This window comes from Galendromus occidentalis, unplaced genomic scaffold (genome assembly GCF_000255335.2).
Source record: "Galendromus occidentalis unplaced genomic scaffold, Mocc_1.1 scf7180000075973, whole genome shotgun sequence".
In the NCBI taxonomy this organism is placed as follows: domain Eukaryota; kingdom Metazoa; phylum Arthropoda; class Arachnida; order Mesostigmata; family Phytoseiidae; genus Galendromus; species Galendromus occidentalis.
The window spans coordinates 59,729-84,173 of NW_003803963.1; the positions used below are offsets into that span (position 1 = coordinate 59,729).

The window sequence follows — 24,445 nt, forward strand, 5'->3', positions numbered from 1 at the left end:
TAGCATAAACAGGACACACGACATCGGGCATCCTTGTCGGAGTCCCTGGTTCGTTTCTATCCATCTCGAGGTGTTCTCGTTGAAGGATATGTGGGCTCTGTTGTGTGTATACAGTTTCTGTACGACATCCAGCAGCCCTGCTTCCATGTCAATGGTCCGGAGCTTTTCCCATAGTATCAACCTATCTACACGGTCGTACGCCGCCGTGCAGTCCAGGAAGACACAGATTAGTCCTGTTTTGTTAATCGCGATAGCTCAATGGCTGAGGTCAGGATGAATATGTTGTCGTCCCCTCTTCTGCCGGTGCGGAATTCGTTTTGCATCTCGCCCAGGATTTTTTTCAGCTCCATCCAGGTTTGCATCCTTTTCACGATTACTTTCTTGAATATCCGATACAGGATTGATGAGATAGTTATTGGTCGATAGCTTTCAAGTACTCCCGGTTTCGAGTTGGCTTTCTCCAGCATGACCACTCTTCCCTCCCTCCAGTCTGGCGGTATATTTTCGCCACCACTCAGGATGCGATTGAAGAGATTGCTTATGTACCCAGTCCCGAGTTCCGTGAGTTTCTTCAGAACTCGTGCGGGGATCCGGTCAGTACCCGTGCTCGTGCCTTCGTTTATCTGACTAAGGATCGTCTCTACCTCCTCTACGGTAGTAACGAGACCGGTAGGTCGGGTTACCCTCACCGGCTCGTCATGGTTGCTGCTCATATCTACTCCGAGTAGCTTTTTCTTTGCTATCCCGGTTAAGTACTCTTCCATTTGTTCGGCTGGGATTTTTTCCCCGGTCGTATTCCTGGCGTGGACTCTCCGCTTTGTGTGGGTCTGGGAGCACCTTATGTATTGCCAGAATTTCTTGCAGCGCGTGCTTCGAGGCGCGGCCAAGATTTCCGTCTGTTTCTTCCAGTCTCTTGCCGCCAGTTCTTTTTGAACTTCCTCTCTCACCGCTTGTTGTGCTTCTCTCAGCTCTCTTTCAATTTCCGTTGTTGGTAACAGAGCCTTCTAAGCCGCCTCCACTCACGATTTCTCTGAACTCGTATGGATTCTAGTGCAGTGATTTGGGGGAGTAGACCATTGGCCGAGAGGGAATTTTTCTCTCTCGACTCAGCCTGTCTATACTCTCCTGTAGTGTGTTGCGAAACTTGTCGTATGAGATATTCTCCTCTTCAGCGAGGAGTCTCTCGGAGACCTCGACCACCCGATTCGCGTCTAGCGTTCGCTTTGTCGTCTTTGCACCCTGTTTGCGGAATGTTGTATTGCATCCAACAGTGAGTAGGTTGTGGTCGCTCATGTCCGTGAGCTCCCTATCCTCGTCGATGAACATGGTGTCCACCGCCATGAGGGCTTTGGCATTAACTAATACTAGGTCTATTGCAGAGTCTCCTCTGGTGAATCGTCCGGAGCATTTTGTCGTCAGGTTCACCATTGATAGACCGTGATCGATGGCAAAGGATTCGAGTGATTTTCCTCTCGGGTTGGATTTACCATCGAGTTGAGCCAGATGGGCGTTGGTATCGCCTCCGATTAGGATGTGGCTGTTATTATCACATATATGTTCAATAAGTCGACGGAGAGACTCCAGAAACTTTTTGTCTTGCTCTATGAGTCCATGTGCTATGTATATCGAGATGATCACCCATTTTTGGTTACCGATCATCATAGCTTGGGCTAGCCAATCCCTTCCTTTCTCAGTCCAAATAATTTCGAGTTCTGATCTGGTCAGGATTCCGACGCCCCCGTTCGATCTCTTGTTGCTGCTACCTTTCCGGTTGCTGCCGTGGAACGTGTACCCTTGTATTGGAGGGGAACGCTCTTCGTTCATCAATCTGGTTTCTGATAGGAGCATTACGCTCACATCCAAATTAATCAGGACGTCCCGTTCTAAGGTGGCCCATTTATAGGCGTTAGATTTAGTACCGTAGGTCTAACAGGCAGTTTGTGGAAAATCGGGCTCTCCGTTCGGGTGATACCTAGTGGTACGTAATAATTTATACGTTGTACGATAGCTAAGCACAGTTTCGATGCAAAGAAAATGCGAATGCTCTGTACTGGCGAGCAGGCGAAGGAGAGAGCGAGAAATGATGAGACTGTGTGTGAACAGACGTTTCCGCGTAAGCTGGCAGATTTCCTGGGTCCGAAATAGTGTTCCGTCTTTGAAAGGTGAATGCCTTCCTGCCTGTAACGCTATCCTGACTGAGCATCGAGGACGAGACGTAACAAAGATCACGCTCCTAGATCCCGATCATTGCAGTGAGCTTAAGCATTGACTGAGTCATCAGTGGAGGGATCAATCTCTGAGCTCTGCGAACGACTCGATGCGACGTCGCAGAAGCGCGCTCGTCCGCTACGCCGAGACCGAACACGAGTTTATGTTCATGCCCCAATTTGCCGACAGATCGAGCAGAGACTGGAAGGGAGCAGGTGGAAGAGCGCGCTCTGTCAGCTGTGGAGGGTGACACTACTATTCCAAAGAAACATTTGGAAATCCTCGAGCTTCTGCACGAGAATGTTTGTGAGCTAATCGATGCTCGGGAACTTCGGAATCCGCGCGTCTTCTCAGCCGACCTCCATTAATTTCCGTATCCGCACGTGCTGTAATCGCCCGGGAATTCGGGTGATGATACGCGAATTTTCCCGCTCCTCTCAGCCGGCTCGAAACAATCTCAGGTTCGATATGCGGCTCGATGACTGGAAGTACGACCTCTGCCAACGAATGACGAGGAAAATGCTCGCCTCATCCTCAGCCTTTCAAGTGTCGAGAGGCGCGGAATCAGAGAGGGAATTCCAGCGGCCTGATGCTTAATTGCATTTACATATATGTATTAAGAACAATAATCGCACAAACAGGCTGCGCTGCTTCCTTATCGATATCTCTCTGATTTTGTCGATTAGATTGAAGCTCCCTAGGTCCGCTTCATTTTCGAGCCACTGGAAATCCATACCGCGGAAGTGCTCGTGTGTCAGGAAATGCGAGTAGTGTTGCGAGCACAGGCGATAGTGAGGATCGGGATTCATGCAATCGGCCATGCAATTCAGCTCTTTGGACCTCTCTTTTATAGCTGGCCACGAGTGCTGCGGAATCACGGCTTGAGGTTGGACCTTTTCGATCGTGGATCCTCTGAATGGATAACGACTCGTAGCCACATGGTACGTCGTAACGCCAACGGCCCACCAATCCGTTGCGCGACCCAGTCCAGTTTTCATGAGAGCTTCCGGCGCCATGTACGGTATCATGCCCGCAAAATCAGCACCCGGGAACTCCTTTCCCGCTTTTTCCCTAAATGTTGGCATGAACTTCGGGCTGTATTTGCCACAACAAACTCTGCAGGTGTCGAAATCGATTAATTTGATTCGACATCTTGGCCCGATCATGATGTTGTCCGGTTTGACATCGCGATGGATGAAACCTCTGAAATGTAGATGCTGTACCCCCAGACGCAGCTGACCGATGATGATTCGGACGAGCGGCAAGGGTAGACCTTGGGGCGCCCTATGGATAAGTCGAATGAGCGACACCCCATCAATGAACTCCATACAGGTTATGAAAGTGTCCCGATTCATGAACGACGCGAAATAGCTTACTAGACAAGAGTGATTTATCAAGCACGCGACTTCCTTATCGACGAGAGCCTGTTCGGGACTCGGGAGGATGTTCAGAGGTACGAATTTCAGTACGCAAGGAAATTCGCCGAGCTTTGCTTTGTACATGACGCCGAAACCGCCGACCCCGATCATTCTGCCCAATGAGAAATCCCCGAGTCTCGCGATCCTCAGCTGATGAGCGTATTCGATTATCTGCTCCTTGAAGAACGTCGACACAAGAAGCCAATTCGTCTCGGCGACACTTTCGGAGACTTCTTAATACTCGACCAGATCTGCACAGGCGAGGACGATTTCACTGAGTGCACGACTTAAGGTGTTCTGAGCCGCCTGATCCTTGGTTTGAACCGCTTCCCATAAATAGTATAGGTTCTCGCTGCCGCATCGTCTTGGGTCGCTCATAAGGAGTCGCAGCCACTGTTGAATTTCGTTGTTGCGATCGTTCAGTTCGAGCGCTCTGTTTGCGGGCATCGTCCTTACTCAGACGGATAAGATTAGGACGAAAAAGGATACTCCTTGTTTCATGCCCAGCTGCTGGAATCGAGATCGTGATTCGAGATACGATTGATCGATGGCTTAATGACCGTAGAGTCTATCGGAACAATCGCCTCTGCATACCTAGGTCGCTGAGTGATGAGGTCATCAAGCTCTGTCACGAAGATGGTAGGGCGAGGCATCCCGGTATCCGGAAGACTGCCGGCCGGGTACAACAGCGATTCGATTTGGGGGGAAGATCGCACAACCAAGTCCAGGGCTATGTCAAAAATTGTGCTGTGTGTCAGAGATCGAAACCGCGAGGCGTGAAAGTTGGCTGTCTTCAGCCGGTGACTCCACCCCAACGGCCGTTTGAGAAGGTCGGACTAGATTTTGCGGTTTCCGAGGGTATATCGACATTTCGGAACCTCCTTCCAGAGGTGGCTTTCTCGATCAACACTACGGTCAGCGAGTCTTTGCGCAAGACTCCTTTCGAAATGCTCTTCGGATTCACGGCTGAGCTTAAAGGCGAACCACCAAGAGCAGTCACGGAACGCCAGCCGACCGCCGAGATAAGACAGCAAGGACATCGCTACTTGGCCGAAGCGCAGGGACGAATGAAATGTTCTTTGTCCCCTGTGTTCTGCTTCTGCGCAATCCATCGGATATGCGTGAAACAACAGAAACAGCACACATACAGAAACATGAGAATAATCTTGAACATTCCGAAGCCGCCGTGCTTCGCCGACAGATATTGCGACCAAGAGAGAGAACCGCAGGTAGCCGTGACCTCAGACTCGATCGATCCATCCGGCATTTTCACCTGATAACATTCCTTTGATTAGGGAGATTCAATGATATAAATTACAATTTCGATGGGAGAATCAGCCGCCCAAGAGCGCGAGCTCTCTGAGGGCGCCACGTGGAGGCATTCCTTCTGTGATCATCCTCGCGTTCCCGCGTTGAACTTCGATTGCGATGCGTTGGCGTATGAACGCCGCTGCTCGTTTGTCCCCTCCTCTTGCGACGATACGCCTGTCTAGCTCCTTGACTAGTTTTAGAGCCCCTTCGCCCCAAACACCAGCTGTATCGATGACAAAGGGAGCCAAGCAGTGTTTCATACTTGGCTTTCTTGTCAAACTCGCCCTTAGCCACGACTGCTCTGGCGCTGCGTGATATCCTTCGATAACATGGGGCCAACGCGTCTCTGACGGATACATCCCAAATCAACTGTCGACCTCGTGACCATGGCTCATGTGTTATACCGTCGGCACGCAGCTGGTCGTTAGGCGACAGGTTACGGGGCTCCTTAGAGTTGGCGACTCCGGCCTGTTGTAGCGCACGAGACAGAAGGTCATTCACTGCCCCGTGACGGGCCAGCCTGCCCGAGGCCAAGGAATTGCAGCTGAGACGGTGGAGACCTCGCCGGTCGAGAATCGTGCCGCACGGGCATGACTCTTCATCCACGAGAGGCAGACCGAGTCTGAGGCCTGCGGCCAAGATGAAATCCCTGTCGGTCAGCAATGTGCCGATGTTACTCGAAGGCAGCGCCTGTAACCACCATCCGGATTCCGGGAGTGAAGCGTGTGAGAGGCGTATCGCATCTGCCTCCGATTCCGACTTACGCGAGCAGAGAGTCGAGAGGACCGACTCGGCGGCGATCTTGGTCTTGGTCCATTTTGATTGAACGTGACGTTCGTCCTCAGCAGGCACACTACCGTGCTGGGCAGAGAATTCCTCCGAGGCAGCGCTCATGAGGTGTACTTCCTTCCGCTGATCGCCAAGGACATCGCGGACATCGCTCGTGGCAGCGTGGCAGGAGGCGGCGAGGGCTGACAGCGCGATGCTCGATGGCGTTGGGATGCCCATGCCACCTGCGAATGTTGGGAGACCACTCCTGGCTCCAGTGACCGTTCGGGCCAAGGCGATGTTTCAGAGGCGCTGGCGACTGGGGGTAGACTGGGACGACACGCTGCCGAAGGAAATCAATCTGGAATACGAAAAGTTCGTCGAGTTGTTGCGAAATAATTCTCTCACGAGTGTGCCGAGGGGTATTACGGGTCAGTTTGCGGCTGATCGTTACGAGCTACACGCTTTCCGGATGCAAGCATGGAAGCTTACGGGTGCGTGATCTACCTGAGGACGATCCACCAGAGGACAGCGGAAACGCGCTTCCTCATGGCTAAAGCTCGAGTGGCTCCGAATAAATGCAAATGGTCCATCCATCGACTTGAGCTTATGGGTACACTCCTGACGGCAAAAATGGCAGATCAGGTTTCGAAGTTCATCAAGCTCAGGGTGGACAGAAAATTCTTCTGGTGTGACAACATGGCTTGCGTTTCGTGGATCCACAGCGACCCCGACCGCTGGAACGCATTCGTAGCGAATCGGATACGCGACATCCACAGGCTGTCAGACGCCTCCGACTGGCGATACGTAAAGTCGGAAGACAATCCGGCGGACATCGTCTCGAGAGGCCTGGATATCTCTGATCCACCGATCAAACAGCTCTGGTTTCACGGACCAGCTTGGCTGAGTGACATCGATTGGGAAGCAGATCCAAACGGCCCACAGTTAGAACACATCGACGAGGAAAGGAAGGCGAAACCATCCCAGTGCCTGTTGGTCAGACGAAATGACGACATTATCGACGAATTTTGGAGCGTCGATCGTTTCTCATCATGGCACAAACTAGTGAGAGCTCAAGCAGTCTCTAATAGACTCAAAAGTTTCTCTCTTAGAGTGAGACAGAGTTGCTGTTCGTCGAGAAACAGAACAACAATTCTCCGAAGAAACCCGGCGGACGGCTCGAAGGGACTCGGATTACTCGGAGTACGAAGCGGCGGAGATAGCATTGCTCATCAGAATCCAGCGAAAACATTTCGCTCATGTTATTTCGGATACGGGGCTGAGTGTTCCGAAATCGGACGTGCTACAATTCGCGCCGTTCCTCGACCCGAGGGGTCTGATGCGCTGCAGGTCTCGCCTGGAGCGATCTAGTCACCTCACCGATGACGAGAAGTTCCCGGTTATACTACCGAGCGAGGCGGGATGGGCCAAACTCTTAATACTGTCGATCCACTCTGACCAATGTTGGCATTGGGGAGGAGTCGCACTCACCCTACAGAAGATTCGGAGCAGATTCCTCATCCTGAAGGGTAGGAAACTCACGAGTGACGCGTTGAAATCTTGTCAGAGATGCAAGCGTTTTACCGCCATGCCGGCAGCAGAAATCACGCCGCCGCTACCCTCCTTCAGGATTGAACAAACACCCCCATTCTTCTTTTGCGGAGTAGACTTTGCCGGGCCTCTCCACTGCAGATCGGAACTCGGCGCGGAAACGAAGGCTTACATCCTCCTTTTCACATGCGCAGTTTCCCGGGCTGTGCAACTAGAGATGACATACGATCTCTCAACCTATGAGGTGCTCAGAGCACTACAGAAATTCCTCGCCAGACGACCAACGGCGAAGAATTTATTCTCAGATAACGGAGCTTCGTTTCGTCGGGCAGACAGGGAAATCAAGCTGATCTACCAACACATAGCCAACGGCGATATCGCAAACTGGATCGTGAGATCCCACATGTCGTGGAAATTCATAACCCCAGCAGCACCATGGGTTGGCGGATTTTGGGAGAGAATGGTGGGGGCCACTAAGCGATGTCTCTACCGGGTAATCGGGAGTTCAAAGCCTTACCTCAGAGACCTGGAGGTTATTCTGTGCGGTGTGGAGTCAATCATCAACCAGAGACCATTAACTCCGGCGACGATTGATCCGAGCGAGATCAAAGCGCTGTCACCAGCAAATTTGATGTACGGTTATGAGGGGAATACATTTTTTCCGGAAATGTCATTCGAGCCGAAGCGTAAAGCAGACATAGGAGCGGTTGTGTTCTCCAAGCGATGGAGTTTCCAGCAACAAATCCTGACGGATTTCTGGAAGAGATTACGCACAGAGTACCTAACCCATTTACGATCGGCTCACAGCAGGAAACCGGTGAACCAACGATCATTGAGAGTCGGTGAGATTCGCATTCTAAAGGACGAGAAATCCTCCCGCGGGTTCTGGCCGCTGGTGAGAATCCTCAGAATGCACGGAGGTGCCGGATCTGATCCACGTAGGCGCTCGTGCACAATCCTAACTGGTCGCGGACAAACGCTTACCCGACCGATTCAAGTACTATACCCGTTAGACGTCGAAGAATTAGAGCCGCTACACAAATAGCGATTGTTTCTAGACAACCGATCATCAAAACGGCGAGCTCGGAAAAGAAACATGGCGCAACCTCGGAGACTCGATTTCACATATCGCTTTCGAGTTCGTGAGAGAGGAAATCTGCGAGGACCAGCGCGGCAGGAATGAACGTTCGTTATCAGAGCCTATAGATTTCGGAATTGGGTTCCCGGCCCAATTCGGGGGGGAGTGCCACGAACCCACGTTCGGTGATGCTAGGTATAACGTACGACAGACTTCGGAAAGTATAGGAGCCCACTCAGGGAAACCGTTCGCGGGCTTTCTAGGGGAAGGAGGATACGGTGAGGAGGTTGATATCCACACAGCGCCCTCAGGCCACTAGTCCGGGTCAGAAGTGTCAGCTTGAGAATCGATAAACGGTCAATTCCGTCAAGCTCTGCTTATTCTAAAATGAAAGTTGCCCCCTGGTGTCCACCCCAGTGAAACGAAATAGAAGTCGTTTTCCATCTGATAGTGGCGGGTTGGTAACAGAGGCTACCGTCGATTGGGGAGATGAGCCCCAAGTCGCAACGGCGTAAGTTAGGGATCCAAGAAATAACGACTTGAAGACTTGTATGATAGTCGACCTTGGGAAACCGAGACGCCTAAGTAGATGTAACAGAACACAACAGAGTTCAGTTTGCTTCGGACTTTAGAACAATGAAGCCTCCAGGACAGGTCGGCCGAGAGGGTGACACCGAGACACCCAACGGAGTCACTGAGATCGAGAGTGGTGTCTCCCCAAATGAGTGGAGACCGCAAAACGAGTGTTGAGGACGACCGAAAACCGAATACTCTGAGTTTAGTTTTTGACGCATTAACGGAAAGTCTAAGGATTCTGAAACAATTCGAGATGTCCCCAAGAAGTAGGTTGAGGCTCGCCACGTCACTGTCGGCCGCTTCCTGGTTCAACTTGGCAAGAACAGACGTGTCATCAGCATAGGAAATCACCCGTAGGTCAGGGGACAGGGAGTTGCTATATTTAAGGACAGGGTTTATATACAGAAGGAACAGATAGGGCCCAAGGACCGAGCCTTGCGGAATACCACAGGAAATACGGTGAGGACGAGAGTGAATTTCATTGCAATCGACAGAGATGGTTCTATCCGAGAGGTATGAGTGGAACCAACGTAGCGAGAGTTCATCAAGACCGGTGTCACGGAGGAGAGTGGGTAAGATACTGTGATCTAAGCAATCAAAAGCCTTGGCTAGGTCCAAGAAGATGCCAAGAACAGAAAAGCCAGCGTCGCAACTTTCGAGGATGAAGCGACGGAGTTCACATAGAGCTGTATCCGTGGAGTGTTTGGGACGAAAACCATGCTGGTGCGGCTACAGGAGGTCATTAGCTGTTGCGAATTCAGTAAGTTGGGCGAGTATACACTTCTCAAAGAGCTTGGACAGGAAAACGGTGACAATGATTGGTCTGTAGTTTGGGGGGTCCTTTCCATCGCCGTTGCCTTTATAGAGTGGAATGACAAGGGACTCTTTGAATGCTTTGGGAAAAACGCCAAGTCGAATCGAGAGGTTGAATAAGAACGCTATAGGAATTGCAAGGAAGTCGATAGCATTACAATAGACCTTAGACGGGACACTGGAGGACGAGCAAGCATATGAGGATTTAATACTACGGCAGAAAGACGACAGCTCGAGCGGGTCAACGAAACCAATTCTCCACGGAGGACAGTGAGCCCGACCGTCGGGAAGAATGAGTCTTGTCAAAGGACAGTCGAGCGGGACCCCAGGACATTGTGCCGCGGTCCCGGGACCAACAGAAGCAAAGAAATGACCATTGTCATTGAGAATTTTTCGGGATTCGGCGTCCGCCTGGGAAACCGTTGAGGAGACCGAGAGAGCCCCGGTCCTTGTCAGAGGAACGTCCCGTGCAGTCGTTGATGAGCTTCCACAGCTTACTCGGAGACGATCTGGCTCTGGTAACGAGCATGTTTGTGAAGTTGCGACGAGCCGTGCGAAATCGGCCGCGATAGTATTTTAGACGCGTGTAATAGATACTCTTATGCACGGTAGATTTGGTCCTATAGTAACGCATAGCACAGGACCTAAGGTCGCGACTGAGACCATGAAGTTCCATCGAAAACCAAGAAGACCGTTTAGAGAAGCTACGACGAAAGCAAAGCTGAGGGAAGCACTCATCGTAGATTGGGAAGACTGTCTCCGTGAATAAGGGAACAGCCACATCCAAATCCGAGCATGCGTATAACTCGCTCCAGTCATTGCAGTGGAGGGCTCGGAAGAATTTATTATAGTAAGTCGAACTGAAGATTCGTCCTCTGTTTACATTCTCCATCCTCGGCGTAGGGTATGCGGGAACGGTTAGGGAGCGAACTATGGGCATATGATCCGAGAAGTCAAGACAATCGACGGCGGCAACCCCGTGGATATCGAGCTGGCCGCCGTTGAGAATTCAAACATGATCAAGACAAGTGCCCGAGGCTGGACGTGTGATAAGAGAATGGGAATGAACAATGTTGTGCGAGTTGAGAGCGTGAGTGAAGCGAGCAACTTGGGCTGCGGAGGACAGGAGGTCAACATTGAGATCTCCCACGATGATGGAGCCATTAAACCGCGTAGCAGTCTCCGTGAGGAAACTAGCAAGAATTGAGGAAAAGCGAGCATGCGACGAATAAACAGCAATGAGGCCGAGACGGAGGGAACTCAATCTGATGTCTAGGAGAATGGCCTGAATGGAGCCGGCCTCAAGCTGGAACGCCCGTCGATCCTCCACGACGACGCACTCCCTGACGAATACCGACACTCCCCCATAAGCCGCGTCCCTACAAACATAAACGTGAGAAAACTTAGGTATCTGGTAGGTCGGGGCCTCTTGAGGCAAGAGCCAAGTCTCAGAGCAACAAATAATATCATGAGAGGCAGCATAACGAGCCGGGATAATATCAAACTTATTCGCAGTCCTGAGCGAACGGGTGTTCAGCTGAAGGATCCGCAACTTCGGGGGGCAATCCAGTCAATTCTCAGAGAGGTGGGATCAACCATAGTGTCGCCCGATACTGATTCAGGGCATTCAGCCGAAGAAGCCTGAGAGGGAAAATGCACATGGGTAGCCGGGACGAGGCCGCATTCGCCACCCTCTGAACGTGCGATGTCTGAAAACCGATCAGGGAAGACACGCCGGCCGCCGAATTTATCGACAAGTAACCCGGCGGGCCAGGCATCAGGGCTAAGAAAGAGATCACGGGAATCAGGATTCCAACACGAAGGAGGCGTAGCGCTGAGCAGTAGTAGCATCCTTCGGTTTGAGCTTGGAGACCGAAATAACATTCCGGGGGACAGCCTGACAATACTCGAGGAGGGCTTTGGCTGATGTACCTGGGTTGGCTCTTGAGATGAAGATGAGAGCCTCATTTCGAGGCTCTGGTGGTGCAGAGACAAGCGAGCTGAAAGCTCCTGTTCCGATGAGCGCACTTCCACGTATTGCACGGGGGGTCTACGCGAGGCTAGAGGTTGAGGTTGGCGCAACGTAGAAGCACGGGATGTGAATACTTGTTGGGGTGCCGCCTTGGGCCTACGAGACATGATGCTTTCACCCTGAGAAGCGTGAAGCTGATGTTCCGAAACTGAAGAAAGGTGAGCGTACCGGGCATCCTGGAGAATCTCAGGAGGGGCAGGCGACGCCGTACGTGGCATAGCAGCCGCGGTATCAGCAGACACATCACGATGTCGATCAAACTGCTCGAGCATTTCAATCCTACGCAGGAGCAACGAGTTCTCACGGAGCAGTTCACGATTTTCACCCAGGACCTGGTCAAGTCTAAGTGAAACTTCACGAGTTCTAGACTCCAATGAGGCCAAACCAGGGTCTGTATCCACGCGCACAGAGTTCATCCCCGGCCGGTCAGAGAGCAGCACCTCCACTCTATCTCGCAAAGCCATCGGTGAAGCTGATCTGCTCGGCGCAGGCGCTGTGATGGCTGGTACTTTAGGGCTAACGTCGGAAGAATTAAGCCTACTCGGTCCCGCCTGAGCCCACGGCGTGAATGACCGAAAATTCTGCTGACTCGAACCTGGCTGCGGCAATTCTTTCAATTTTGCTTAATCGCCCGATTCCGCAAGACCTCTTTTCTGACTGTTTGAGCTCATGCTCCAGTATGACTCGTATCCACTATTCCGGTCTCGACGATCGCGCCTCGTGCACGCTGACGCTTTATGCCCTTCTTGTCCGCAATTATAGCACGTGATTAGTCTTCCCTGAAAGGATCTTCTCGCGCTATCCGTATTTCTTCTCGCGCACTTCTTTTCCATGCGGCTCGCGATACCCCTGATGTCCCGTAATAATTCGGATGTTTTCTCGTGCCTCATGGTCATCATCATCATCGAAATCATATCGTACTCCGCCGCTAAGCCTTGGATGATCTGATTTTTCGCGTCCTCCGCGTTGAATCCTATCCTCTGACCTAACCTCTGGACTCTTCCCGCGAACATATCGATCGATTCACCTCGCTTCTGATAACATTCCCGAAATCTGTCTACCAAGAGAAGCATGGTTTCATTCGGAATGAATCTCTCTCGAAACGCGATTTTCCACTCGTCAAACGTTGACCACGAATCCAAATAATTGAAGTGCCAATATCTCGCTGACCCTATCATCTTCTCTAACAGAACGCCTCTGATCATTTGTTCCGACCATTTTCCTCCCTCGATAGCCACTTCTAGTTGGGTAAGCCATAGCTCCGCTTCCTTCTCGTTCTCTCCCGCGAATTTGTCCATGGTCTTCGAAGAGAAACAGACTCGCTCCACCGACCTGACTTCCGCAGAAGCTTCATTCACGATTATTTGAGTTTCCTTCATCCACTCGTTCATCATCATCTTCATCATTTTCGCCATTTCCGATCTCGAAAATGTGTCTTCGCCACCTTCACTTTTCGACATTTTCACTGATAGTCTGATCTCGATCACTCTTCCCAACACGTTTCACTTTTCCAGTCTCGAACCGCCGCTGCTCAATGTAGGGACGTGAACTGGGTACTGGACGTGATTAAGGGGGAAAACTGGATTTATTCACGGGACTCGAAATGTACGACCGCCTCGTGGGTCACTGCCAACGGACTGACTCTTATTGGTACATGCACGTTCGCCCTGCCGGCGTATTGGTTGAAAATGTCCCATACTCGTTCCCTACATGACGTCAGGCACCACCCAGTGAAAAACTCACCCCCACTGCATGGAATACTCATATTTATCATTATTGCCTCCGAAGAACTCTTTCCCCAGGAGGCAAACACCTGCTCAAGAACGATTCCTTGACCTCCGCCACCGAAAGATTTCTGAGCCCGAGACGCGCGAAGATTCGAAAAGAGCCCAGAGCAGACGACGGCGAGTTACTCCGCATTCGTCCTTTGATTGATGAGGGTGAAGTATGCTTTGATGTGGGGTCGAACGGAGACAGAGATCCACCATCTTCACTGTCGTTCATTCAAACAGCATAAATATGGCCAGAGACGTTTTCGAAGGTTCTTGACCCAAGTTGATGTTGTAAGTCGTGCTGTCAGGGAGGCCTTTAATTGCCGGTGCATGCGCTGCACCATTCCGTTTGCTTGAGCATGGAAAGCCGTGCGTCGCCCGATGTAACTCAACGCCGAGAGCTTCTGCGAGGTGTGTCCCAATGTGAGAGACGAATTGCCCGCCCCGGTCTGAAGTGATGTGCGATGGAACACCGAAGCGTGCAACCCACGTGTTCAGGAAGGCTCGAGCGCAGGTTTCGGCGGATATCCCTCGCAAGGGCGTAGCCTCAGGCCACCTGGTATACCTGTCAACGACGGTGAAGAGGTATTGGTAAGCGTTGGAGTAAGGAAGCGGCCCGACTATATCGACGTGGACATGATCGAAGCGCGTCGGAGGCAGTCGGAATTGGCCGAAATCGCTCTTAATGTGGCGGTGTATCTTGGCCTGCTGGCACGCGACGCACATCCTTGCCCATTGCCGTATCTCTTTCTCGAGTCCGCGCCAAATGAAGCGTCTTGCAATCAGCCTGATCGAGGCATCTCCTGGATGCGATCTGAAGTCGTCAACTTTGAACAAGTCTTAATGTGACCACCTCAAGATGCTCTATCGAACTCTTCACTCGATTGGTTCGTTGATTCCGGAGCCACCAGACACATGACGGGACGAAGGAGTCTATTCGTTTCGCTTGACGAATCTGTTAGCTCTAGATTTGTAGAGACAGCGAACAACGAAATCTTGAGGTCCAGAAGGGTCGGGGATGTCACTATGAGCTTCCTCGTTCATGGAGAATGCCGCAGAACAAAGCTCTGTGATGTTCTGTACGTCCCAGACCTTAAGGTAAACTTGTTGTCGGTCAAACAACTCACGAAGAGAGGATTCCATGTGGTCTTTGGGGCACAAAGGTGTGAGATAAGGAATGGAGGAGGAGTCACATGCGCGGAAGCTACTTGTTTAGAAACGGACTTATATCGATTAAAGATGTGCTCAATCCAAGCCCTCGCCATCCACGATCATGTTCCTCTTAGGTCGTATGACCTTTGGCATCGGAGACTAGGCCATCTGCACCCTCAAGCGATAAGGAAGATGACTGGCGGACTGGTAGGAGGAGTAGATTGCGATGTGCCCCCGGAAGGAGGTGCCTCTTGAGCCTGTGCTGGCGGAAAGCAAGGACGGAATGAGTTTCCGAGATCATTATCCGTTACGAATTCTGAGCTACAGCTAGTCCATAGCGACGTTTGTGGCCCTATGGCAGAAAACAGCTGGGGTGGTCATCGTTTTTTCGTCGTATTCGTAGACGATTTCACGCGCATGACCACGGTGGCTTTCATGAAAGAAAAATCGGAATCATATGAAAAATTGGTCGAGTTCATACGGTACGCTGAGAAAGAGGCTGGACATGAACTGAAGAAACTACGAACGGTACGGAATATTTGAACCGGAGGGTATCGAGTTTTCTCAACTTACCATGAAGGTAGGCTGTTTCCACATCCAGCTGTCGAATCTTCCATCCCTCTTGTGCCGCTCGCGCGAATAATATGCGGAGTGTGCTGATCTTGACAATAGGCGAGAGGGTTTCGTCAAAATTAACCCCTCTGATTCGTCCGCAACCTCGGCCGACGAGCCTCGCCTTGACATCGCTTCTTGAACCGTCGCTGGTGAATCGTAATTCGTTGTGGAGGTTGGACCCCAAACACAAACGAAATCATCCATCCAGACCGGCTTGATAGTTTTCCACTGAGCACCCCTCGTATTTTATCACGATAATTGATTTGTCTTCTCAAGATGACCACGTTGGCGCACGGTTGTTGTCGAGGTTGATCAGACCTCTCACGATTCTAAAGTTGAATAGTGCGGTGGGTTCTTTTGATGTTTCTGACACCAGTTTGTGGCGGATACCCCCGGAGCCTGGCTGTGAATACAGAACCTAATCGAAGAGAGCTGGTTTTTTGGTATCGAGCTGACTCGAGGAGCACCGCGCACTATCAATTGCTGGTAGGGACTCCGCAGCGTTGAGTCGCAGTCCCTCGGAGAGATTGTGGAGAAGAAAAAATTGGATCCGATTCTCCAATCTTGAGTCTGGAATTGTTCCGCGATGATGTCGGAATTTGAGGATAACCCTTGGCCGAGGGTACCTCGAGGACTCACACGTTATCTCTGATTGTGTAGGGGTTTTCCCTGTGGATTACTACTCGAATACGTTCTCAATTCTCGGGTACTGGTTTATTATCGGGCACACGCGTCCTGCTCGGACGCTGGCCATTCAAGTACTGTCTTCTCCCAACACATGCACGTCAACTCGCTCCGCTACGGTCACGGCATGTTCCTACGTTCCCTACAGTTCGTCCGCTGCTACCATACTAAATGCCCTCATTTACTATCTCGCTTACTTAGCTATTGAGTACACGCTATTCTCGTCACCTCCTTTCGTAACTATTTATTATTATCATATGAAATATGATTCCGGACTCGATCACTTTAGACTTCGTAGCATCACATGATGCTGTACACAATCTCTCTGGAAGTGTCCCCACTTCCCACAAAGAAAACACTTGACACTGTCGATGTTCGCTGCACAGCATCGAGCGAAGTGTCCGAACACGTGACAGTAGAAACATTCATTTGCCCGGGGCTGGGCATGCCGGGGCACCTTGCCGACGGGTGAACCCCCAACAGTCGACACACCGTTGCTGCTCCACTCGTCTACGTTCCTCCCATGCCTCTTCGATCCCGCGGTCGACCACTCGGGCCGGTTCCCGTTCCTCGATGGGCAGCTGCGCGGCTGCGACCTCGACCTTTTCAGGTTCCTCCTCGTCGTGGTCGACATCGTCCTCGTCGAACTCGCCATGGATGTCGCCGACGTTGCCGTTGACGTCGTACTCGCCCTCGTCAACGTAGTCCGCGTTTTCGCGCTGCTCCGGTCGCCATGTGATCCTGAAGCGCGCCGGTTCTTCTCCCCGGTTCACCGCAGCGGACATCCTGGAATCCTCTCGATCCGACAATGGAGCCTCGACATGCCACCACTTCCGCTGTCTGTGCCGGCTTCGTCCTCCCAAGCGTGACCGGGATTCGCTTACATTCACGGCCACTGTGCTCTCAAGAGGCACTTCCTCTGCATCATCACTCTCGCAGTACTCATAAAGCTTCGCTTCGTCGTGAGAACTGACCGACTTTCTCGGTTCCGCCTGCTGTCGTCTGTTTGCCCGCTTTTGAGACTCCTGCTTCTGCATTTCGTAGGAATACATGACAATGTCATGCATCGCCGCCCCGAAAGCCGTCGCTGACTCAGCGAGCTTCAGCCACATGTCCATGGGAGCCGACATCCGTGGGTTTCTCGGGTCCTCGCGTAGGATACCCTTCACCTTCCCCCTTGGCTGCTGTGGTCGATCATCTTCCATCTTCGCACCCGAACCGTTTGCGTCCTCGACTCGAAACTCGTACCCGAACAGCCCACGTCGTTGAGTCGAAACTCGTGCACGAAACGCTTAAGTCGGAGATCGGAGCGGCAGGACACTGACTCGTCTCGGAGACCGGTTACGAACGACTCGATACAAGAACCCCGCTCCCCGTCTCCACTCTCGACTTCCGCCAGAACGCCCTCTACCGATCTCAAACACAGACTGTATGAAATTCCGATCGATAGAACTGAGAAGGGGCTGAGTGAGAACTTCTTCACAAATTAAGCTGGGGGACGAGATTTCGGAATACGACCCACGAATTCCTGAGAGGTGGCACGCTCGAAGTTCTCGCGTCTCGAGAGGACCCATGGGCTTAATTGATCGGAGGGGTGGGGGCGAAAGAATTCTCCTCACCCAAGTTCCGAAGCCGGATTCCGCATTGAAACACTCTCGAGTATCAGTATTTAAGCACAGTCTCGCAAACCCAGACTTCATTCGCTGTCCCGGTGCTCGAGATCTAAGGTCGTTTGCTCTAAGTCAACTCGGAGGTTCTACATAAAGTCGGTGTGCTACACAAAGGGTGTTCAGTTTGCGTAACTCTGCTGTCGTTGAAGCGTGCGCTCTTCCCTGAGAACCTACTTTCTCCGGATGTTCTGTTCGAGGCCCCTGCTTCCGGGACCGACAGCAGGACAATAGAGTCCAGCGGACGAGCCTAAAACTCAAGAGCTCCCCCGAGGAAGGATCCTCCGACCGACCTACGGCTCGACACGAAATTCAATTTCGACAATTCCTTGCCATTTGAGTTCTGCATTGCGGAACGAATACACGTTCTATCAGTCATCGGAATCAGCGGTCGACCAGGAAGTGACGGAGAAAGCGCACCACTTCCTCTGGAGATCGTTCACAATCGTCATCAAGCTGCGCCAATCCCACCCTTCCGAAGAAATGGCGATCTCGAGGAATTTGGTGTCAGCACAGGGCCAAGCTCACGGTGCGGAAGGAGCTCGGGATCTTGAGAGGAAACTCCGTGAAACCGTTGACGACTTCGTGAGGAGTCACGAAGCAGCAACTGTGGAGACCGGGATTCCTCTCGACGACGAGTCAATCCAGATGGCCCTGCGGTATCTGGCTCTGTTCCCTACGGAGGAAATAGACATCAATTCCTTCCCCGTGGAATACAAATTATTCCTGAACATCTACGGGGGCGTACGCCTCCCGCATTTCGAAGTGTGCGGATCCCGATACCGTCGCCGCAAGGGCGAATCAGACGCCGATCATCTGGTGGCCTTGCAACGAAACTACGAGAATCTCTGCGGACGTGACGGAGTGCCGCAGGTGCCGCTGTGAAGTCGTATTGGTTCATAGCCAAAGTTCAGGTGGGATGCAAGTATCTGCATTTCTACCTCGATCTTTCCGAAGAGAACAGAGGACGTGTCTACTCCTCAGATGCCTACGGTGTGAGTAGGCCGTTTGCCGACAACTTCATCGCATTCTTGGAGAGATTCTTCGCGGACTTCAATCAATTCCATCGATTGAACGGAGATATCATCGAGAAAAAAGAGCTTCCGACCCCGAGTGAGCCGGAGGAAATCATCACCGAAAATGCCTGCACCAACGTTTCTCTTGCGGAAGCGTCGATTCCGGAGCCATCGGAACCAGATCTCGGACCGGCTCCGGCGAGAGGTTTGCGCATCGTCTTCAAGGAGTTCGTGGATCCGGAAGAGGAGGAGTTTTTGCGCGAGTTGGAAGAATGTGACAATCCCAACATAGATGATATGTTGGCCTCAGACGATGAGGACGATCAATACGAAGACTAGGAATAGAATACTCAGGCTCTTAGCCCCAGCGTGATGGCCACATTGTTCATCGAATCAGCTCGAATTCAATAAATCAAACTTTGTCTTGAAATAAGATAAGATTCGAGAAAAAGAACGGAGGCTTTATTCTTAGGGGAGCATTTCAGCGGGTACGGTTCAGACCCCCTCTGAATCTTGAAAGCCGGAATTCACTAGTCGATGGGCAGACGCCTGCTCGGCAGCGGGCTTCCGAGTATCTCGAATAGCACTCGTTCCGGAGGTTTAGATGGAATCTGTCTTCTTCCGGCATTTTCTCTTGGGCTCCACCTTTCACACATTTCGCTCCGCCACCTCAGCCGGGCCTTCTCGAGAAAAGGTACTCCGTAGCTGCTGCTGAAGTTCCCGAGGAATTGACCTGGGACGCACCCGGAGCCAGCGCACTCGGAGCCAACGCATGCGTAGTGAGTCTAGCGACACCGAGTCGCCGCGAGGCGGCGACCGGGAGCGCTATTTCGTATATATTAAGGCTTGGAGGAGAATCGCTTCTCGAACGATCATCGAAGGTCCCTCTCGACCGGGTACGTAGACTCCCCCTGGCCTCCGTGGAATGCCTTCACTCTGCTCTCCCTCGGCTGTCTCGGTTCCGAAGATAGGCGTCGACCGCCGAAGGCTGATTTGGGACCGGCATACGCAGCGCTCGCCCATGTCACCCTCGGTAACCCATCTGAAGAGACAGCTCCAGCAAGCGAGATGTCCGCACGTGGTCACTACTGCATCACTAGCCTCTTTCAGACAGATATTGCACTGCCACCTTGTCGTCGGCGCCGGTACTCTGACTGCTTCCTGGGGCCGTCCGTCTCCCGATTCTTCGAGCGCCGCCAGTGCGACCGCCTGAGCTCCCTGCTCCACCTCCGGGTGAAGTTGATCTCCGCCTACCGTCTGCACCTGTTCCTGACTCTCCGCCTGAACCTCTTCCTGGATCTCCTCCTGAAGTGGTCCCTGTATCTGTTGTCGAATCTCTGGTTGAACTTGATCATCTCGCGTGGCCCGAACCTGCACCTGAATGGAGACGCTTGCTCTCCCTGCGATCATGATAGCTCGCAGCAACTCGATCGCCTCTTGAGTCCTGTCGATCGGAGCTGGGACTCTCCCCTGCCTAGGACCTCGATACTGCGCACACATTCGGACTCAAGTCAATCTTCTATCCGTCGTGCACATTCCGTATATCTCCGTTCCGTTCCCGACACATGCCTGCCACATTCTCACGATACATTTGACCCAATTCGCTCGGTCTCGCTACCTAAATGCTGTCCTCAACAATACTTAGAATATTTTCCCTGAAAGCGTTTCCTTCTAGCTGGCTGTTGCCTAGCCTGCTCTGAATGATCCTCTTCTCTACCTGGAGATTCCATAATTGCCGTGTTCAAATCTGTAGCTCTTCTCCTAACTGGCCTTGATTTTTCCGGATACCTATCTGTATCTACGTTGACCGGAACATCGCAACTGGAGAGATTGACGTGCGCGGGAGCCACGCAGATTTCGCCGATGCCGCGCAGGTGGAGGTTCAACAGAAGAAAACCGCCCTGAAACGACGAGCCGCTGACACTCTGGAGACGCCGCAGCAAATCATCAGCGAAGTGCGGGTCGGTTCTTCATTAGCTGCTCAAGGAACTCTGGAGAGCAACAAGACGCTAGCCAGAATCGTACAGAGGACACGAAACAAAGTTGGCATCCCATCCCTGCACTACACGAGCTTGGCTTCGATCGACATTCCGGAGGAGTACCGCCGCTACGAAAGCACCCCGGGAAACTTCGAGAACTTTCTGCTCGGCGACAGTGGCTCTGATGATTCCAATCGAATCTTAATCTTGGTCGGCGTCCGCTGTTTCGTGGATCGGCCAAGTGAGGAAGTTGTATGTAGACGGGACGTTCAGTCTAGCCCCCCAGCTATTCTCTCAGTTGTTTGTGATCTTAGCCGAGCGACCAGGCTGCGTCGTGCCGATCGCCTTCGCTTTACTCCCAAACAAGACCGAGGACGTATACTGCAAGGTAAATTGAAGAATAGATCGCAGAGCTCGTGTTACGTATCATGCCGGAGATATACCGACGGGATATCCGATCGTATGCCGCAGAGAAATCGATTCCATTCATTCAAGATGTTGGATATGGTCACTTTCGGATGGCCGGACCTGAGCCCGGAGGCGATTTCCATGGATTACGAAAAAGCACTCATGAACGCTTTCGGGGCCTATTTCCCAAACGCAGAGATACATGGCTGCTTCTTCCATTAGGTCCAGAATCTCAAGAAACGTGTGGCATCGTGCGGGCTCACCAGAAGATATCGGAACGAGCCCGACTTCGCGCTGAGAGTAAGAATGATTTCCGCGATGGTATTCTTACCACCAAATCGCCTGGAAGAAGCCCTCCGTGACCTCAGGGACGAGCTACCGGAAGAGCTGCAGCCGGTTCTCGGCTATTTTGAGGACACATACATGGGGAGGCTGCAGATAAGGACCGATGGAACCATGGGACGCCGGGAAGCCATTTTTCCAGTCCACATGTGGAGTGTCCATGAACGTACGCTCAATGATGACTCTCGAACGAACAATTTTGTGGAAGCCTCTCAACGGAGTCTCCAGCGTCAGTTCGCAGCGGACCACCCTGGGCTGTTGAAGTCCATTGATGGTTTAAGGAAAGCGCAGGTGCACAAGGACGCCCAGCTAGCAGCTAGAACGTTACGTCGCCGGATGCGCGGCTGCGGAAAAACGGAACCGGTATCTCCAGAACGATCAGCGCATCCTGAGGATAATGAATCGACGTGATTCTTATACGCTCATTGAATTCCTCCGCGGAATCGCTCATACCTACGAGATGAATCCATAGTGACCGCGCCGAAATCGTTCCCTTGTGAAAACGTGATTTCATTGTGATTTTAATTTGTGTAATATGATCTTATGGAATTGATCGTGAGATAGTGCTCACATGTTAAGTATATGGGAAAAGATGGATAGCGGAGCGAAAGATGGGAATACATATAGTCTGATGGAATCGATCGAGGGTTCCGTGACTCGAATAGATTGATTGTTGCTACTTGATACCCGCAAATGTGCAGTGCTGAAAAATTTATCGATTGTGATAGTCGCGAGCGGACGCGGAGGGAATAAAACCTCTCGAACGAGTACGAAGTTGATATGAGTTCGACGGCTTCGACGGTTGCGTCTCGCATCATTCTATTAATCCGTATCCAGGGATGGCTGACTCAGTGATCGTTTTCCTCTGCCTCAATGAATCGCAACGAGAAATCTCCCCTCCTTCTCGCTCAAAGACACTTCCATCACAGGTGCACCCCCAGATGGCCGGGTTGACGCCGTGGCCGAGTTGACACCGTGGCCGAGTTGACGCCGTAGCCGAGTTGACGCCGTGGCCGGGCTGACGTCGTGGCCGGGCTGACGTCGTGGCCGGGCTGACGTCGTGGCCGGGCTGACGTCGTGGCCGGGCTGACGTCGTGGCCGGGCTGACGTCGTGGCCGGGCTGACGTCGTGGCCGGGCTGACGCCATGGCCGGGTTGACGTGCACCGCACCGACGGCGATCATCGACGTGGGAAAGGGCTTGGGTTTGACCGATGGAGCCGGATCTGAAGCCATATCCCCCGCGCGCTGGGTTTGAAGATTGGCGATTTTTTCTTCCAGGCTCTTTATTTCGGCCTTCGCCTCCTTGAGTTGCTCCTCGAGGTCGATTCTGATCTCAGACGCCTTCCGGACTTTTTCCTCTAAGGCTTCGGCCTTCTTGTGCCCTACCTCCTTGGCGGTCTCGAGAGACCCAGCTGCCATCTGGGTTCGCGCACCCTCTATCCAAGGAGTTCACCCGGTCCATTAGTCCGCCGCCAAATTTTTAGACCGAGCCGTAGGCACAGCAGTCTCCTTCTATAAATGTTTGCTCCGCTGTCGGGTCGAAATCCTTACATAATGGCAACTTGGTCGCCTCCGCCGGAGGGACCCGGGAGGACTCGCCGAGCCCTTCCATGTGAGCCGTAAGAAGACCGGCCTTTTCCACTGGATACACTTCACACACAGTGCAGGAACTCCCCGTGTCACGTCAGCCACTCCCACCGAAGTATCAGGGCCCTCTTCACACTCAGTCGTTTGCTTATTCGAAGAAAAATCGAGACTTTTCCTTTTACCGAAGCGCGCCGCGACTGTAATGATCCGCTCTGTCTTCGGAGACACGTCGGGAAAGCAATTCGATCCAGAACGCCGACAAAATGCCTCTTGCATGGCAGCCACATAGGCCGACTCAAACTCCACGGCGGAAATATTTTTCGAAACTTTTCATCTTGGCTCAAAGCCGTGCGCTCCTAGGCTCTGATGCAGACACTGGTGAAGAAGGCACGCGGAGTAAGAGATCGGGTTGCTCAGGGGATCAAGTTCCCAACGGGGAGCGCCACAAAAACAGGATATCCAATCAGACGCCGAAAAGTTGCTCAGAGCCAAAACTTCTTTGCTGTCACGAACGGACTCCTCGGGAGTCCCGTTGCGGTCGGTAATTCATACAAAACCGCGGCACACACAATTCAAACACTCACCATCCGCCGAGGCTAGGGAGCAGTTACGTAATCATATTATATAGTAAAGCTCGGCTCATTAGGAGCGGGAACTTGTTGCTGCTGTAATCTATATCATCCTTATGATTTAATTGGACAAATATCCGTCAGAATCAACAAATAAATACTCCGCGCGGCGGCCTGCACTGAAGCTCGAGGAATGGGCGTGGAGATCGAGGACGGACGTTCACGCTTCACGCGAAGCGTCCGCATAAAAAGTCACTCTCGATCGTCAATATACAACAGTCGCCATCTTGGAGCGATAATATTTGGCGTTTGATCGCGACAACGCGATAGTGATAAGATCTCGAACCGAGGCCACGATAACCACACTTATCGGACTCGAACCATCTGAGACGGCAGCTACGGGTTTTGGACGAGCAAGTCTCCCCGACCCGTCATCAGTCAATATCCTCGGGAACCAGTTCCCTCAATTAGTGCAGGCCACCCGCTCTCGGAGCTAAGGATACCCCCACGTGTACTCTCTTAGTGGACCAGCGGAGTGTTCCCCACATTTTGGTGTCAGAACAACCACGCCCGAAGTTTCTTCATCGAACCTCGGGTCCATCCTCTCATCTCAAACACCTTGAGAAAAGAAAACTTTCTACCGGTTAAAGAATCCCAGATCATCAGTACTCGACGTGCTCATCACGTGCGACACATCGTGCAGTGAATACGAAAGTCAGTGCCAATCACACCAGAAGATCCCGGATCAAGCCTTCAGCACCCATCCGGAGACTCGGATTCAGCGAAACAAAGTGATCGGGACAAGTGAACACATCGATAACTCTGGTCCGACACTGCTACATTCGCAACATAAAAAATGAGCGATCCAGAGTCTACTGATCTCACGGGGGACAATCGA

General features: G+C 52.1%; 1 protein-coding gene across 1 annotated transcript; it reads right to left on the reverse strand.

The window, feature by feature from the left end:
• Positions 1-2,801: 2,801 nt before the first annotated feature.
• On the reverse strand, positions 2,802-3,737 carry LOC100904114 (probable serine/threonine-protein kinase pkgA). Its single transcript, XM_003738418.1, has one exon. The coding sequence runs from the start codon at positions 3,735-3,737 to the stop codon at positions 2,802-2,804; it is 936 nt and encodes a 311-aa protein (XP_003738466.1).
• Positions 3,738-24,445: the final 20,708 nt, after the last annotated feature.